This window comes from Raphanus sativus, chromosome 6 (assembly GCF_000801105.2).
Source record: "Raphanus sativus cultivar WK10039 chromosome 6, ASM80110v3, whole genome shotgun sequence".
NCBI lineage: Eukaryota > Viridiplantae > Streptophyta > Magnoliopsida > Brassicales > Brassicaceae > Raphanus > Raphanus sativus.
This window is the reverse complement of record NC_079516.1, coordinates 13,071,295-13,088,254: the sequence shown is the minus strand read 5'-3', so window position 1 is coordinate 13,088,254 and position 16,960 is coordinate 13,071,295. Positions and strand designations below refer to the sequence as shown.

Genomic DNA, 16,960 nt, shown 5'->3' with positions numbered 1-16,960 from the left:
GTCGGAGTATTTGTGTGTGTGTGTGTTTCCTTAATTTAACTTTGGATAATTGCTGTTTTAATTTAATTTTATAAGCTTGATTACGACTGGTTAAATACGGATCCAGATTTTTTGTAGTTTCTCACACGTTGAGAAAGTTCTCTCTGAGAAGTCAACTCTTTGGGACCATTTGCCTAATTTAATCATCATCCCTACCAATACCAAATAAACGCATCATTCTCCTTCATCCTTCATTTAATTAAATAGGTTACCCATACACTGTTGTTGTTATTGCAATCAGTAGTCTTTTCAGTGTATTTTATAAAAGTCACGTAATTTTATGAATTTTCCTATTTGTTGATTAGTTTTAATATATTTATAAAATAATAAAATAAAATAAAAATGACAGCCATGGAAGGTTTCAGAGGTTTTGTTTGTACACGATCACCACAACATCAATCAAAAGAGTATTTGCTTTTGGTGTTTTTGTCTATCGCACGATCTTTCCCTCATTTTCCGCCCATATTCCCCACTTCTCAATCCCCAAAAAACGCTTTTCGATTTTCCAAAAAAGACAAAACAACATAAAATTTTTGTTCTTTGGTTTTTGTTTTTTTTTTTTGTGGGGGAAAAGAAAGAAAAACACAGTTGTTATCAGCTCTGTCCGCGTGGAGGAAGACCGACGACGAAGAAGAAGAAGAAGAAGAAGAAAACGGAGGTGGATCGTTCTGTATCCCGCGGTGAAACAATGCATTTCGCTAAGCTCGATGATTCCCCTATGTTCCGTCAACAGGTTTTGTTAATTTTACTTTTTTTTAACAAAAAAAAAATATGTGATCCGTTTCGATCGTTCTAACAGACAGAAGAGTTAGGGATAAAATTCTCTGTAATCTGTCGCGCCATTCTACGATCAAACAATTTTTAAAAAAAAATTGAACACATTGTGGTAAACATGGATGAAGCAATGTGCCAGGAAGTTATAAATCACCATTTGATAAATGTTCAAGAAATGATCGGCTGTAATTAGGCATTTTATAAAGGATTAATGTTTAGCCAGACGCTTAGATTAGACTGAAAAAAAAATTCGTTTATATCCGATTGGCCGTCTATGCGGGACCCGATTTTTAGAACAATGGTTTGATCCTATTCTCTTCACCTGAGAGTGTGTACATGATTTTTGTTGTGTGTTTTGACTTTGTAATTTGTAAGCCCCTCTTGAGATATAGTGATCTTTGTTGTTGTAATCAGATGCAAACTATGGAAGAGAGTGCAGAGTTGCTGCGAATGCGATGCTTAAGGTTCTATAAAGGCTGCAGAAAATACACGTAACGCCTCCGCTTTTATTATAATTACAATCCATCATCACTAATCACTATACTCAAATTTTCGTTAGAAGAACTTCTGATTTTTTTCGTTCTTTGGCTTGTTATTATTAATTATCAGGGAAGGGCTTGGAGAAGGGTATGATGCAGATATTGGCTTTGCAAACGCACTTGAGTCTTTCGGTGGAGGCCATAATGATCCCTTATGTGTTGCCTTTGGAGGTACATCTCTCCCTTTGTTTTCTCTTTTGTTTCTTCTGTGTGCACATTTATCTCAAGGCCATATGTTGTATCTTTCTCAGGTCCTGTAATGACAAAATTCACAATTGCTCTACGAGAAATTGGGACATACAAGGAAGTTCTTCGTTCTCAGGTACTACTACTATTAAAATCCAAATGCAGTCTTGTAAAGGGGATGGCCTGCAAGTATCTCCTTGAGTGTAGGATGCTTTCTTTCTTTCTTTCTTTTTATACTGAAGAGATGCATAACTGGCCTATGATGTTATCTTGTCAACACTTTTCAGGTGGAACATCTGCTGAATGACCGGTTGCTTCAGTTTGTGAATGTTGATGTCCAAGAAGTCAAGGTATATACTTGTAGTAATACCTTATGTTCAACATTTTTCTTTGAATTGGTTCTGACTTGTATATATATATATCTTTAATTCTCTCTCACACAGGAAGCACGTAAACGGTTTGATAAAGCTTCCATTATATACGACCAGGTACTTTATAAATAACTTGGTTGTTACCGAAAATTTTCTGCCTTCTGTTTGCAAAATTACATCTTAATCTATCTGAATGGGAACAGGCACGAGAGAAGTATCTTTCATTAAGAAAGAGTACACGATTGGATGTGGCTGCAACAATCGAGGAGGTATGTACAAATCTTACTAACCAACCTTAGAAGAAGAAAAGAAAAACTAATTTTGGTTAGAGAGACATTTTCAGGACTTACATAGCGCAAGAACGACGTTCGAGCAAGCCCGGTTTCATCTGGTAACCTACCACTTTGTGTTTCTAATGCTTAAGAGAGTTTGTTCCCAAATGTATTATTCTCTTATGATAAAAACTTATATAAATGTTTGCTTTACAGGTTAGTGCACTCTCTAATGCGGAAGCTAAGAAGCGGTTTGAGTTTCTGGAAGCAGTTAGTGGGACTATGGATGCTCATCTCCGTTTCTTCAAACAGGCAAAAGCTTTTTCTCCTTTAAAAAAAAAAAAAATTTAAGAAGCCACAAATGAGTAACCTATCATCATGCAATGCTCTTTTCATGTTTCTTGACATGTACTACTTGATTATTAGCTATCTCACAAGAGATTCTTTTTCTTTCAGGGATATGAGCTGCTGCATCAAATGGAGCCTTTTATTAACCAGGTTTGATAGTAGCATGATTGTTTTGTCTTTTGAATAAAATCATTATTATCATGATAAAATAATTATCCTAATAATAAATAGCAGATTAAACAATTAAGATATTTAAAATATTTTCTAAATATTTATTATCATTTTCTTGTATAAGCCATATAACCCCAGGAACATGTGTTTAATTTGAAATCTTACTGCAGGTGTTGGCTTATGCACACCAGTCCAAAGAATGTGCAAACTACGAAATGGCGTCACTCAATGAAAAGATGCAGGAATACCAAAGGCAAGTTGATCGAGAAACTAGGAACTCATGTGGTTCTCCGACAGGAGATGGCTTGAGACACAACTCAAGAAACTCACAAAAAGTCATCGAGGCTGTCATGCAATCTGCTGCAAAAGGAAAAGTAAGGGGGAATAATAATAATAATACCTTTTTGTACTCATACCTCATCTCTTTTACACTGTTTTTTGTCTTTATACAGGTTCAGACCATAAGACAAGGGTATCTCTCTAAACGTTCCTCAAACCTGAGAGGTGACTGGAAACGAAGGTTCTTTATCCTTGATAGCCGTGGGATGCTATACTATTACCGCAAGCCTTGGAACTGGTCTTCAGTAAGTTAGCAAAAACTTATATCTGTTCCTTCATTTGAGAAAACATATCTTTTAAACATTGTGTTCTGATTGAATCTTTGAAAAAAACTCTGTTTATCAGAATGGAAGCAGGTCTGTTGTTCATAGGAGTATGACTTCAGAGAACAGTCCAGGGCTGCTAAGTCGATGGCTGTCTTCTCACTATCACGGCGGCGTGCACGATGAGAAGCCAGTTGCACGTCACACTGTCAATCTGCTTACCTCAACGATTAAAGTCGATGCAGATCAGACTGATCTAAGATTCTGCTTCCGTATTATTTCGCCAACAAAAGTCTATACATTGCAGGTATATTAGAAGAGAGAACAACATGACTTTGAAAGTATTAAAGATATGGAAGCTTACCATTTGTTATTTGATATAGGCAGAGAATGCGCAAGATCAGATGGATTGGATCGAGAAAATAACTGGAGTGATTGCTTCTTTGCTAAGTTTCCAAACACCTGAAAGAGCAATCATGGTAACATTTCATATGCTGAATCTTTCTTGTGTGACACGTTATATGTTTTTTCACTTGTTTATTACTTGCAACTGAATCTTTCTTGTGTGACACGTTATATATGTTTTTCACTTGTTTATTACTTGTAAGTTGTAAATGGATCTTACTTGTGTGACACGTTGTCTCTTTTTCACTTGTTTATTTACGTTGCAACTGGAACAGCATCTTTCTACAGTGGATGGAGACACTTTCTCTGCGAGTGATTCAGGCTCTTTAGCAGATCCGTACGATTTCGAGCAGGCGGAAGGCAGAGACTCCATAGTGGAGAATCCCATGACAGGAGGAAACCGTTCGAGGTTCTCAGGGTGCTTGCAGCAGCATGATATGACAAAGACCGAGAAGCCAATTGATGTGTTGACAAGAGTGTTGGGGAATGAGAAATGTGCAGATTGTGGTGCTCCTGAGCCTGATTGGGCCTCTTTGAATCTCGGTGTCCTCATATGTATTGAGTGTTCTGGTATACATCGTAACCTCGGTGTTCACATTTCAAAGGTAAGCCAATTAAAAAAATTCAATCTCTCAGTCTTCTCCAAACTTCAAGAAATAGCTAGATTGAATTATTTTTTTATAAATTTTATATTTATATTCGATATTTTAGTTTTTGGGTTTAATTATAAAAATTACACATATAAAAAAAACTAGACAAGTTTGTCGATTTGCAATAACATTAATACTTAATTTGATCGATTTCGACTAATTTAGATTGATTTTTTGACCAATTTTAATTTGTTTAAACCGATTTGAGCTCACAAGAAGGTATTCCCATTTTTAAAAATAACTCTAAATTTGATATGAAGTATTCAAACCTTATTGTCATGCAGGTCAGATCGCTCACACTTGATGTTAAAGTATGGGAACCATCGGTGCTGACGTTATTCCAGTCGTTAGGTAACGTATATGTAAACTCAGTGTGGGAGGAATTGTTGAACTCATCAGAGAGTAGATCCTCAAGTGCTAGTAGGTCTTCAGGGTAAGTGTCTATATATATACATATTCTGATAAGTTGTAACTATACTATATACTACTTGCATGTATTTATACTGTATTCAAACTTTTTTTAAAAATATTTAGTAGCACTCCCAAGGCAGATCGACCAAGAAAGTTTCTTGTAAGGAAACCTGGTTTCAATGATCCCATCTCTGTGAAAGAGCTGTTCATCCACGCAAAGGTATTATTATTATTATTTAAGTCCTGATTTAATTAAGCAGAGTATGTCCTAACCATATTTGATAAATTATATATGTCCGAATGGCTAATTGCAGTACTCAGAGAGGATATTTGTCCGAAAAGCGACAGACAGTCAGCATTTCCAAGCAGTATTCCAAGAGATTTGGGAGAATGTGCGAGCCAACGACAAGAAATCAGTTTACAAACACATTGTCTGCTCTGAAGCAGATGTGAATGCACTACGCGGACAAGCGTCCTACACGGTGTCTTTGCCCTTGGCAAAGATGATGCAACTGGACGCCAAGGAGGAAACCCTTGCAGCCAAGTTGAAGAGCATTGAAGAGGAGTTTAAAGAGAAGCCAGAAGGGTGTTCTAAGTCAAGAGGAGGAGGAGGAGGAGGAGGAGGAGACGGGGAGAGTATGGTCAGAGAAGAAACTTCAAACGACTGCTCTTTGCTTCACCTTGCTTGTCTCTCTGCGGATATAGGTATGGTGGAGTTGTTGCTTCAGTACGGTGCGAAAATAAATGCAACAGACTCGAGAGGTCGGACCCCGCTTCATCATTGTATCATCAGCAGGAGATACGCTATTGCAAGGTTGCTTCTAATGAGGTAAATTAAACTCCATCTTGAGATTTTATTTACTAGTATAGTCTTAAAGTGGAGAGAAACATTATAAGTCTGTTGCAATTAATGGTTTGTGATCACAGGGGAGGAGATCCAAATGCTGTGGATAAAGACAGCAACACACCAGTCAAATATGCTTCAGAGACGGATCTCAATGACAGTGAACTAATTGCTTTATTAACAACAGACTCCAAAAGATGATTCTTAACCATTTGAATTGCTTATCACCCAGAAAGCAAAATGGTATAGGCACTAGAAAGAGTGTTGGTCTATTGAAACTCTTTGAGCCTTTTAGTTCGTTTCCTACTCATATTTTTGTTCATGAAGAGTGTAGAGAATGCAATGCATGTAAAGATTTTGTTTCGGTGTACATATTGGTCTTTTTGGTTTCTCAAATCTGTTTTTTTTTTTGTTGGTGTAATGAAAAAAAAAGACAGACACCATTGTGTGTGTTCTTCTGTTCAGTTTTATGTTCTCAGACCGAACTTTGTGATTTTACAATTTTTTTAGAAAGTATTTAAAATAACTTTTCTATGAGTGCTATGTTATTACATTGAATTTAATAATATTGTGTAGGTCTCAGGATGTTGATTTATATGGGGGGAGGTTATGGGAGGGAGGGTTATGGTGAAGATCCCCACCTCCACTAGAGTGGAAAGTTCAAATGGTGCATGAATGTTTACCTAAATACATAGTGAGTGAAATGCATGGTTTGACCAAGTTTCTTTCTTGTTTTGTTTTTCTTTTACATGAAAGCTAAAACAAAATTTTAGAAAAGTTAAGGACTGTGTGGTTAAACATAAACTAATAATAAATATTGGATTTTTAACACTAAAACCCCTTAACTAAGTTTATTTTTGGTAAAAACCCCCAAACTAAGTATTTAACGAAATAGCCCCCAAACTAATTTTATTTAATGATTTAAACCCTTTCAGGTCATAATTACCAGTACTACTGGTAAATCTTTAGTTTAGGAATTTTTACATTAAGTAAACATAGTTTGGGGGTTTTATCATTAAAAAAAAATCTAAAATATAACAACATTATCTAAAATTAGTAACTATAATTTTCAAAATTAGCATTTTTAATTTATATAGATATGTGAGTCTGATTTATTTAAATCAACACTATACATTTATAAATAAAAAATGTAAAAATCCAAAAATAGGAAAAAAAATTATCTAAAGCTTTACCTGTAATAAAAATTATCTAAAAATTAAAAATGCAAAAGACAAGAAAATATACCAAAATTATATATTATCTAGTAACTTTGATTTTCAAAATTAGCATTTTTTAAAAATTTCTATAAATATATGACTCTGATTTCTTTTTAAAAAAAAATCAACATTATATATGTATAACTTTAATTATAGATTTTTTATTTATACATATATAATGTTATTTAAAAAAAATCAGACTCATATATTTATAGAAATTTTTAAAAATGCTAATTTTGAAAATTAAAGTAACTAGATAAGATATGATTTTTTTATTATATTTACTTGTCTTTTACATTTTTTTAATTTTTAGATAATTTGTTATACAGGTAAAGCTTTAGATATTTTATATATTTTTTTGGTTTTTACATTTTTAATTTATACATATATAATGATGACTTAAAAAATCAAACTTATATATCTGTATAAACATTTTTAAAATGCTAATTTTGAAAATGAAAGTTACTAATTTTTAGTAATGTTATTATATTTTGGATTTTTATTTTTATTTTATTTTTAATGGTAAAACCCCTCAACTATGTTTACTTATTGTAAAAAACCCCTAAACTAAAGATTTACTAGTAGTACTGGTAATTGTGACCTGGGAGGGTTTAAATCAATAAATAAAATTAGTTTGGGGGTTATTTCGTTAAATACTTAGTTTGGGGGTTTTTACCCAAAACAAACTTAGTTGAGGGGTTTCGGTGTTAAAAATCCTTAAATTGCCTTATAGTTATAGAACGAGTTCTAGTTAATTACACAACATGTGGGTGAATACTTTAATTGGCGTAACGTGGGGGTTTAACCTTTATAAATTTAAAATTCATGAATAACATATAGAAAAAATGTAAAAATTCAGAAAAAAACTTTTAAGTTTGTTGAACTATTGTTAACAGTAAGTTAGCAAAGAAAAACTATGGTTAACAGTTTAGATGTTTGTGTTTCATGATTTCGAATGTTTTCAAATTCATTTGTGATCATGAATGCATTATTTCACTCAGGCAAACTTGGATCAAATAACACGTTTAAAAACCTCTCTAATCATTCAAACACTAACTATGATTGGGTAAACTTAGTGTTGATTGGGTAAAACTAGTGTTTATTAACCGTAGATAAAGCTATACGCTCTCGATGAATCTTGCGTTCTAAATCTTTTAAGTATTAATAACGTCGACAAGTAATCATAGTCGTTGTATGGTCTAGTTTGGATGCGAATTCAAGTAACTAAATACCAGCTTGTTGACAAAAGAAAAAATCCAAATAACAGAGTGGGAAATTCATAGTATAAGATAAATTATTATTATTATATTTCGACAAAAAAGATGAATTAAACGTTGCTTTTTGCTATTGTCACATTTCTCAAAGTTGATTATACTTGCAAGAAAATAAATTGAATGATTGTGTTGGAAGCAAGGAAGCACTGACTAAAGAAAACAGCTTAATCAAGCACCACTAAAATCATTTTAGAAGAAGTCAACGTCATTAGATACAACTAATTTATTGTTAGTGACCCATCTACCAGAGTAAGATTGATAAAGTAGTGCATTCCATTTTAATAGTCGGTTGATAATTTAAAATACAATAATTAGTGTTCTTTTGCGGTCAAAGAAAACAATTAAAGTAATTATTGTTCTAAAGTGATGTTTAGACAGAAATAGTATATCTTCATCGAGAAAGAGAAATTTTCCAAAATTAATTAGCAAACAGTTTGATTATGCAAAATATTATTTACCTTCTCTAACCAAAAGAAATATTAATAATTAATGTTCTTTTGAGGTCAAAAAAACGATTAAAGTAATTATCTTCTAAAGTAATGTTTATACAGAAATAGTATATCTTCATCGAGATTTTTAATAATATTTCAACGAGACAGAAATACTAATAAACTTTTATAATTACAGGAATTTTTTCATTCCACTAATTATATCATGAAACAATTACATTTGTAAGCAGGAGTTTTATACTTATAAGAAAACACCTAACAAAATTTACATAATTTTCTTAAGAAACTGAACTCACGTTTCTAGCAACTATTTTTATAGCATAAGCCGACAACATTAAGAAAGAATCTGTGGTATTTTCTTCATGATTATGAGTCGCATCGATAAAGTTTGGTTAAATGAAAGTTTGACTTACAGCTAAAAGAAACATTTAATATAACATCAAACTGCTAATTTATTTGGAAAGCAGACATATTTTGAAAATAATAAAATTTACTTTTATTATTTTTTATCACTGTGAAAAATACTCTTTCTGTTTCAGAATAGTTAATGTTTTAGTTTAATGTAAAAAATTAAGATATATATTTTTACGATTTTTCCTAAAAAGTATCATTAGATATAATTCAACCTATCATCAAAAAACTATGAAAATATCACTAGTCACATTATGTTCAATAAAACTAAAACTAATATAAAATTATTTAAACATCATATATTTTGAAATATTGAAAACTTTTTAAAATATCATCTATTTCGAAAAGAATGAGTATTAATAAAATTAACTAGTCGTTGAAAAATGTATATTATGCATTGGAGGCACCACGATCCAGAAGTTCAGCGCAAAGGTTTTAATGCTGTCTCGACACTTGGCATATGCTTTGATATACTTTATAAAAATGTCGATTGGTTATACTTATAGACGATCAAATATGTTATCTACTTATCTCTGATTGACTTGTTAGGTGAAGCTACATCTATGATGGAGCCTTTTGATTAATTTAATAATTTTAAGATAATGTTTTAGTTGATCCCATTTCCATAATAATTATTAAGTCAAATTGACGTACATGGGCGGCTATCGTTGTGTGTCTGTATTAATGGGGTTTGTTTGTCTTTATACAGAAATTTCTTTTCTTCATCATAATTATTATATTATGGGTTGAATCGCATATTTCTATATCTAAAGCGTGCGGTAAATATACAAGCACGAAATAAAGTATACAAGTATAAAAAAAGTATACAAGTATGAAATAAAGTTTACAAAACATACCCAAGTAACTCAACTGAAAAGACACAAAGCATCTGTGCCACAGGTCTCCAGTTTGAATATGTTTGATAACTTAAGAAAGAGATTAAGCAACCTGTTTTTGTCCCCGGCCCTAAAGCAATTAGTCGGCCGTAAGGTTCGGACCACTTCCTGATTTACAAGAAACAAAAAAGTTTATAAAAACATCACACTATGCTTGAAACACAGGTTACCAATAAAACACCACACTGTACTTTTTCTTGGTTGCCCAGTCAACCAATAAAATATGCTTTATGTTACATAATATTTTTTCCCCACAAAACAATCAATACTATACTAAAAGCCTAATAAGCTTCATAGAGAAGCTGTCCACGTCACCACTTTAATTACAACCAATAAGAGCTCATCCTTCGTCCACGTGAAAACTTCTTTGCCGGCGATGGGCTTGAACCAAACTCTATCTATGGGCTTTGGATTCGCGGAGTTTGTGACAGCCCGTAAGCCCAACGTAATGGTCGCATCAATTCTCTTGGGAAAACCCTCAGCGCCGTGTGGGATTCTCGACTGCGGTCCTGTTCATCTTCCTCGTCCTTCCGTTAATCAATTTCCCTCAACGCCTTCGCACTCTTCAATCCTCCATTAACCCCATTAATGGAGTCCGTTGGCTTCCTCCTTCGGATCTCTATAAAACCTCCACTTCACGACATTGGATTTACATGCAAACTTCCTTTTCCTCTCTCCAATCTAAATCGCGATGAAGAATACTGGTTCAAGCGACTCTGTGACCTCGAAATGCGATGCGGCGGCCCTCTCTGCTCCGGTCAAAACCGGTGACCAATCCGGTGTTCATTCCGGCGTTGTCCCTTCGGTGAATCCAGCGGTCTCGACGGTTGTCTCCGCCGGTTCGGTGAACCCAGTCGTCAACTCCGATGGCGTTTCCGGCGATGTGAATTCGGTGAAGCCAACCAAAGGTGCGCCGGTCTCTTCCAGTCCAGGCAAACAGGTCGTCAAGACCGGTGCTTCTTCGGGTGTAAGAATCGGCGTCAGGAACAAAACAGCTCTCTCCGTCGGTGATAAGGGCAAATCCATTGTCTCCGGCGAGGTGGGCGAGGTGATCTCCTTCAGAGATGTTACCTTCGGACCCCACGAAGGCGAAGTCCGGTTCCGGCTGATCCACTTCTGGGAGGCTTGGAATATTCAGACGAAGGTCCTGATCGGTGTCGAGATGCTTCTCATTGACGAAGAGGTATAAGCCGATAACTCTAGCATATGAAAAGTTATTTATTTGTTCGTCTTCGATGTTTTAAAATCATATAAAGAGCATCGGTTGATAAAATATATATAGTAGATGAGTTTTTTCACTTAGCTGTACCGTTATACCATTTGATGTTGTTCAAAACGGGATTAGTAGTTCGGTTATTTCTAGGGGTTTTAAAACCAAAAAATAAATTAAGAAACGGTGATTGAAATTAATCATGTCGTTCGTATCGGTTTTATCTTTCAATCTATCTAATTCTTGAGTTATTTACTTTGTTAATGTTAAAAGTCTCTCCTTTGGCAACAGGCAAATGTGCTTCAAGGATTCATCCCCCACTCGAGGATGGAGATCTTTATGCGTCACATACGAGCAGGAGCAACCTATCGGCTCCATAAGTTCTTCGGGTCAAGGAGCAAGCCTGGATTCCGGGTTGCTTCTTCTGAAGTGACTATAAGTCTGTCATGGAACTCTGTCCTCTCTGTTCTCGAGGATAGCTCCATCTGTTTCCCTACGGACCGGTTCCGGATTCATGGGTACGAAGAGTTTGATGCAGCATGTGACATGAGAGGTGGTCTCTATGGTAAGTTTCGACTTTGCTAAACTCTATCAGCCTTTGGTTTTAAAAATATGGATACTCATGGCATATAACTTTGTATTTCAATGAATTGAATTGCAGATTATCTTGGGCACATCAAGCTTGTGAATGGGATGGTTCCTACTGACAGTTTCCAGATTGATGAGGCAGAGTTAGCTGCATCTCGCCGAGTTGATCTCCATGTTCAGAAACATGAGTGAGTTACTCTCTTACTTCTACCACATCATCATATGTTTATCTAACCATGAGTGTGATTCATGTCGCAGTGAACCCGTGCTGAAGCTATGCCTCTGGGACAAGGCAGCCTTTGATTTTTGTGCCAAGTTTAAGGCGTCTGGAGGCAAAGCCCGTGTCATCTTAGCCACCACTTTGAACCCCAGACGTTATGGAGGTTTGTATTTCCTCTCCCCCCCCCCTCCCTAGCTCGCTAAGATGTTGTATTAGTCTGTGAACATATTTGTGTGTTACAGGAGTTAGATACTGAGTTATACGGGTTGTATAAAACTATATAGTTATAAGTGGTGTTCGCAATGATGTTAGAGTTCAACAGTAGTTAAGCATTTATTTATTAGCATCCGAGTATGGTTTTATAATTATACAGAGTTTATTAGGTCTCAGCTGTATTTTTATGTATCCTAAACCTGTCCACTGTTTTGTTTAGTTGTCTCTCTATCGACTATGGCCTCCTCGCGTGTTTTCCTTGACAGTGACGTCAAAGAAACCGAAGACTATCTCACTTGGTATGGGTCAGATTATTAAGTGTGTAATAATATGGTTTGCATGCTTCTACTGTTGTCGTTTCTGACTTGAGATATATTTCAGGTTGGAGTCCAACTTGGATGTTGCGAATCGAGTTAATGCGGAGGCTGTGATAAAGCCTGAGCCAGCAACCTTGGAGGAACTCTTCTCTTACATGAGGGAGGCATCTGCTAAGGTAATATAAGCTCAATATTAGTATGCAGAGGATGAATCGATATTGTGTTGTTGCTGAATTCTTCAAGAATCTCCAGGTTGCTTGGTTTGAGTGCACAGCAACCATTGATGATGTTGTGCATGGATCTGCATGGTATTACATAGGATGTGGTGTTTGCCACACAAAGGCCATTAAAGGACCAACCACTCTTATGTGTAAGAAGTGTGGTAAGAGTGAGATCGATGGTGTGGCAAAGTGAGTGGTCCTTTTTCCCCTTACATATTGTTATGCTCCTATGGTTATTCATCTCTAATTGTCACAGGTACCTGTCCAAGTTATCTGTCTATGATAGGAGCGAGCAAGCAGTGTTTGTAATCCTTGGTGCTGCCGGTGAGGAGTTGACTGGAAGGAAAGCTTCAGAGCTGGTTGAGAGCTACTACCAGGTAGTTAGACCTGTCTGATTACTACATTTAAAGACAGCTTATCTAGAATACGAGGGCTGATGATATGCATATGTGTTGTAGGAGAATGAAAGTGTTGGGGTGGATGCCATGGTCCCGGTGCCTCAAGCAATGCTTGACACCATTGGTCAGACACGGAAGTTTATTGTGAAGGTTTCAAGTCACAACTTGGCGGGTAAGACGAGAACTCTGACCGTGACGAAGGTGCTCCCCCTAGGAGTCGGCAATGTGGATGACCGTGGTGGTGAGGAGGAAGAGAATGCAGGCGAGTTGGGCAAAAGGGATGCTGAGGTGATTGAGTCTAGCGGTGCCAAACGCTCCAAGAGTGGCTAAGGAAGTCCCATTGTGGTTTCATTTTGGCTTAGTGCTATACTTAGTACTATGCTTTATTTCTGTTTTGTTGGATTTTGGTGTTTGCAACCTCATTGTTGCTTAAGACTACCTTTTCTTTTTCAATATCGTTTGGAATGTCCTTTGGAGTTTTATAACAAGCTTTGTTATAATCTCTTTTGGTAGGATTATCTATAAAAACTTGGCTTTCTATGTTTTAAATTCTGTGTAATAGTGTTAGTTCTACGCTATAACTCTGTGTGTGATATGCTGGGCAACATAGGTCAGTTGGTTATGGCCATGAGGATGTACTTAAAATTGGGTTGGCGTCAATTACTAAGAGATAGTTAACGGGTGTGGAGAAAGTCCTATGTCTGTTTTACATATACTTTATTTTGCCTTAGGATTGTCTAAGTATAGTGTTCGTGTTTTATTAGGCACACTTTGGAAAGGTGAATATACTCAGATATACTTCCTTCGGACACCTGCTGAGTATTATGATTAACATTACTGATAAAACATCATTTTCGATACATGTTTCCTTAGATGGAATTTCATATTCCTTTAGAATCATAGTGACTATGTAATTAACAAACGCAGGCCCACATGTTATGTGAAATCATAACTATATTTAGTCAACTTTTACTCACTTTACTTATCATTCTATATATAATTTCAGTTATAACAACAATAGTTTGTGAGTTAACTCATTTTAAATTTCTTAGAAAATGAGTAAATACACACTAATTTAAATTTATCACAATTTAATAGTTCAGCTAAAAGATATGTACAAACAACAATATTTTGTAAGTAAAATCAAATAAAATCTCTTACTAAATGAGCAAATACAGACTAATCTAAATTAATCCTAATTTAATAGTTCAATTGTAACAAATATAGAAAATTAAAATTTATATATAAGTGAATAATTTTAACTAAACTAAAAACTATACAAATCCCATTCTTGGGGAAAAAATATGTTGTCATCGTGGTTCGAACCCTTCTTCCAGAGGATATACGGAGTGTTCTTTACCACTGGACCGTACTCTCAAATCGAAATATGTATGAAAAAAACTCATATCTATTAGTAACCCGACCGAACCCCAACACCTAAAGAAACTTATCAATCTTTTACATTTATGATCCATTTAGTACGGTCAATATCTGTTTTTATAGACAGATTCATACCTTATTAGTATTCAATATATATTTAATAGTGTTTTGGTATATATCATATAAAATTAGTGATAGCATTTAATACAAACAACATAGTATTGATGCGGTTTGATTTGAGCCCGTTCAAATGAATATAAATAACTAAATGATCTAGCTAAAGCTTATAAAAACAGTATTATATAGTTTAACATTCGGTTACCAATTGTGATCACTATAGTTATATAAGTATTCATATCAGGGTATCTTTCGCACTTATGATGAACTTAGTATGGTCAATATCAGTTTTCGTTGTGGATTCCGTAACTTATAACTATTTAATATACTAGATAGTGTCTACCTTCAGATATTTTGGAAAAAAGATTTATAATTTCAAACCTATATAAACCCATCATCCTGATACCATTAGAGCATTCAGCCATATCTAAAACCATCTCACCCAAAATCAAAATATGACCAAGCCATCTTGGGAAGTCGATCACGTGATCGTTCCAGCCATATCATCTCCAAAGAGGATGATCACCATGAAGATAGAGAGACGGAATACATGTCAGACGGAAATTGTGATATCCGTTGATATGAATAGGGCAGGTAATGGCCACTTGGACTATGCAACAAATAAAAATATGGAATACTTTCTTTTGTACCACGAGATTGATTATGATTCAGCGATAGAGATTATCGAGGCCACTTCCAAATATGTCGCGGACAATTTTCCGGCAGTGCCTAATCCCGCGGGAACGGATCTTACTATAATTGTTAAGATAACTGATTTTAATGAAGACGCTTTCCGCAGAATCGATCTCGACGTCTACATGATCGAGCTCGGCGAAAACCGAAGAGGACCCATCCCCAGTGAAGAGTATGATGAATGCTCGGTTTGCTTTGAAGAGTTCGGGACTGGTGGAGAGCTTAACACTTTAGTTTGTGGACATTCTTTCCATCATCACTGCGTTTTGGAATGGGTTCAAAACAACTTGACATGTCCATGTTGTAGGGTAGGACTTGCTTAGTCTACATGATATCCGATGTGTTTAATTACTTTTTTTAATAATTTGTTTCATGTTATCCTCTCGAATCTTTTCTTTGATAATCCAAAAAAAAATATTACAAATTTGGTGTTCTATTATTAGTTACATTATGTGTTCATCGTACATTATTCCTCATATGGAAGCAATATATGGAAGCTAATTTTAGCGGTGGGGATGACTATCATAAGTTTCTAAACCCCGAACTTCATATAATTTTCTAATGAATCCAAAATAAAGCAAAAAAGCAGGAAATCTGTTGTTAGGAGGGATCGAACCCTGGACCATTACCATATACAATGAATACTTCACCGACAGGGCGAAGACATACTTTGTGACTCGCCGAGAGAATCAAAATCTAATCGTGAGATGCTAGCCCATTTTTTTAATAAACGAGTTTAGAAACCCCTGCTGTGCATTAGCTCTGCCTGCGTCAATTATTCCACTTAATATGATTTTATTATGAGTTGCCTTATATAGGAGATTTAGCCAACCACGAAATCATCCTTTCCAATCTTAGAATATCTCTTTAAATCCTGTATTAAAAACAACACTCTCATTCAACCAAAAAAAAAAAACACAAAAACCAAAACTCTCAACCCTCATATGTTTCTTGCATAATCTTCAGTATACGTAGTATCGTTGTTCTTTGCATAAGGGGATTGGCCAGAATCAGTTTATACCCAGAATGGGCTCTCAGCTCACCAACAAATCCATTGAAAGTGCTGGTAAATATCCTTCATCTCTTACTACAAAAATGTGCATTTAGATGTGCCCAATGTAAACCTTAATATCCTGCATCTCTCCCTTTTATTAGTGACAAATCCTTACATTTTTTTAACTATAAACATATAAACAAACACCTGATGTTCTTATTCATTTGCGGCTTATGTAATGATAATCCTTATTGAACGTAAAAGAATTCCACCAGTTAACTCTCATACTGTTTTACTATGATACAATTTATTAATATCTATTAAGTGGATTCGTAACCGCTGAGGATTCTATAGTATATGGACGTCAAATTCAGACTGCCTTCATTATTATGTTTGAGAATAACCTTAAAAATAGTAATATATGTGATGCTCAGAAAGATTTATTTAATTATATATTAAAATATATGATCTGCTACAGATATTAATGATATATATAGTTCACATTGAAAATTTCTTAAAAGTAGCATATGTGGCGGTGGTTTACATGGTTTACCTTTACTTATTCAAACATAAGCTAAACGTAAACAATATTTGTAGGGAGAGTTCAAAATGGTAAATGCATAAATGTGTAAAAATAAAATTAAGTCCACATTAGGGTTTACGTTTTAACTGAATACGGATGTGTTTCAATTCTACACAAGTTCAAAAATTAATTTCGTACATATCTCACACATATACTTTGGATCTTTT

At 34.9% G+C, this 16,960-nt stretch overlaps 3 protein-coding genes across 4 annotated transcripts; all 3 read left to right on the top strand.

Moving 5' to 3' along the window:
* Positions 1 to 351: 351 nt before the first annotated feature.
* On the top strand, positions 352 to 6,140 carry LOC108806310 (ADP-ribosylation factor GTPase-activating protein AGD1). Of its 2 annotated transcripts, none has more exons than XM_018578387.2 (19): positions 352 to 772; positions 1,228 to 1,304; positions 1,423 to 1,523; positions 1,604 to 1,674; positions 1,826 to 1,888; positions 1,982 to 2,026; positions 2,113 to 2,178; positions 2,253 to 2,300; positions 2,398 to 2,493; positions 2,638 to 2,679; positions 2,871 to 3,074; positions 3,153 to 3,284; positions 3,385 to 3,609; positions 3,686 to 3,781; positions 3,983 to 4,312; positions 4,642 to 4,790; positions 4,895 to 4,988; positions 5,083 to 5,597; positions 5,696 to 6,140. In XM_018578387.2, exons 1-19 carry the CDS (start codon positions 728 to 730, stop codon positions 5,811 to 5,813), a joined length of 2,517 nt encoding a protein of 838 aa, XP_018433889.1. In that variant the 5' UTR covers positions 352 to 727; the 3' UTR covers positions 5,814 to 6,140. The 2 variants fall into 2 exon arrangements, with proteins under 2 accessions (XP_018433889.1, XP_018433888.1); XM_018578386.2 differs by having other exon boundaries at positions 357 to 772; positions 4,892 to 4,988.
* Positions 6,141 to 10,331: 4,191 nt separating this feature from the next.
* On the top strand, positions 10,332 to 13,575 carry LOC108832381 (replication protein A 70 kDa DNA-binding subunit A-like). Its single transcript, XM_056987898.1, has 9 exons — positions 10,332 to 11,042; positions 11,361 to 11,634; positions 11,731 to 11,845; positions 11,916 to 12,040; positions 12,311 to 12,389; positions 12,472 to 12,583; positions 12,660 to 12,817; positions 12,885 to 13,005; positions 13,087 to 13,575. Exons 1-9 carry the CDS (start codon positions 10,551 to 10,553, stop codon positions 13,354 to 13,356), a joined length of 1,746 nt encoding a protein of 581 aa, XP_056843878.1. The 5' UTR covers positions 10,332 to 10,550; the 3' UTR covers positions 13,357 to 13,575.
* A 1,403-nt stretch (positions 13,576 to 14,978) lies between these two features.
* Positions 14,979 to 15,539, top strand: LOC108832382 (RING-H2 finger protein ATL72-like). The gene has a single exon (XM_018605869.1). It carries the CDS (start codon positions 14,979 to 14,981, stop codon positions 15,537 to 15,539), a length of 561 nt encoding a protein of 186 aa, XP_018461371.1.
* The last annotated feature ends 1,421 nt before the right edge of the window (positions 15,540 to 16,960 follow it).

Excerpts from the sequence above, each read along its gene's own strand:
- LOC108806310 (XM_018578386.2), top strand. The coding sequence starts at position 728 with ATGCATTTCGCTAAGCTCGATGATTCCCCTATGTTCCGTCAACAG. Across the intron at positions 3,610-3,685 it reads CAAAAGTCTATACATTGCAG|GCAGAGAATGCGCAAGATCA; the intron begins GTATATTAGAAG and ends TATTTGATATAG. Across the intron at positions 3,782-3,982 it reads CACCTGAAAGAGCAATCATG|CATCTTTCTACAGTGGATGG; the intron begins GTAACATTTCAT and ends CAACTGGAACAG.
- LOC108832381 (XM_056987898.1), top strand. The coding sequence starts at position 10,551 with ATGAAGAATACTGGTTCAAGCGACTCTGTGACCTCGAAATGCGATGCG. Across the intron at positions 11,043-11,360 it reads TGCTTCTCATTGACGAAGAG|GCAAATGTGCTTCAAGGATT; the intron begins GTATAAGCCGAT and ends CTTTGGCAACAG. Across the intron at positions 11,635-11,730 it reads CATGAGAGGTGGTCTCTATG|ATTATCTTGGGCACATCAAG; the intron begins GTAAGTTTCGAC and ends ATTGAATTGCAG.
- LOC108832382 (XM_018605869.1), top strand. The coding sequence starts at position 14,979 with ATGACCAAGCCATCTTGGGAAGTCGATCACGTGATCGTTCCAGCCATA.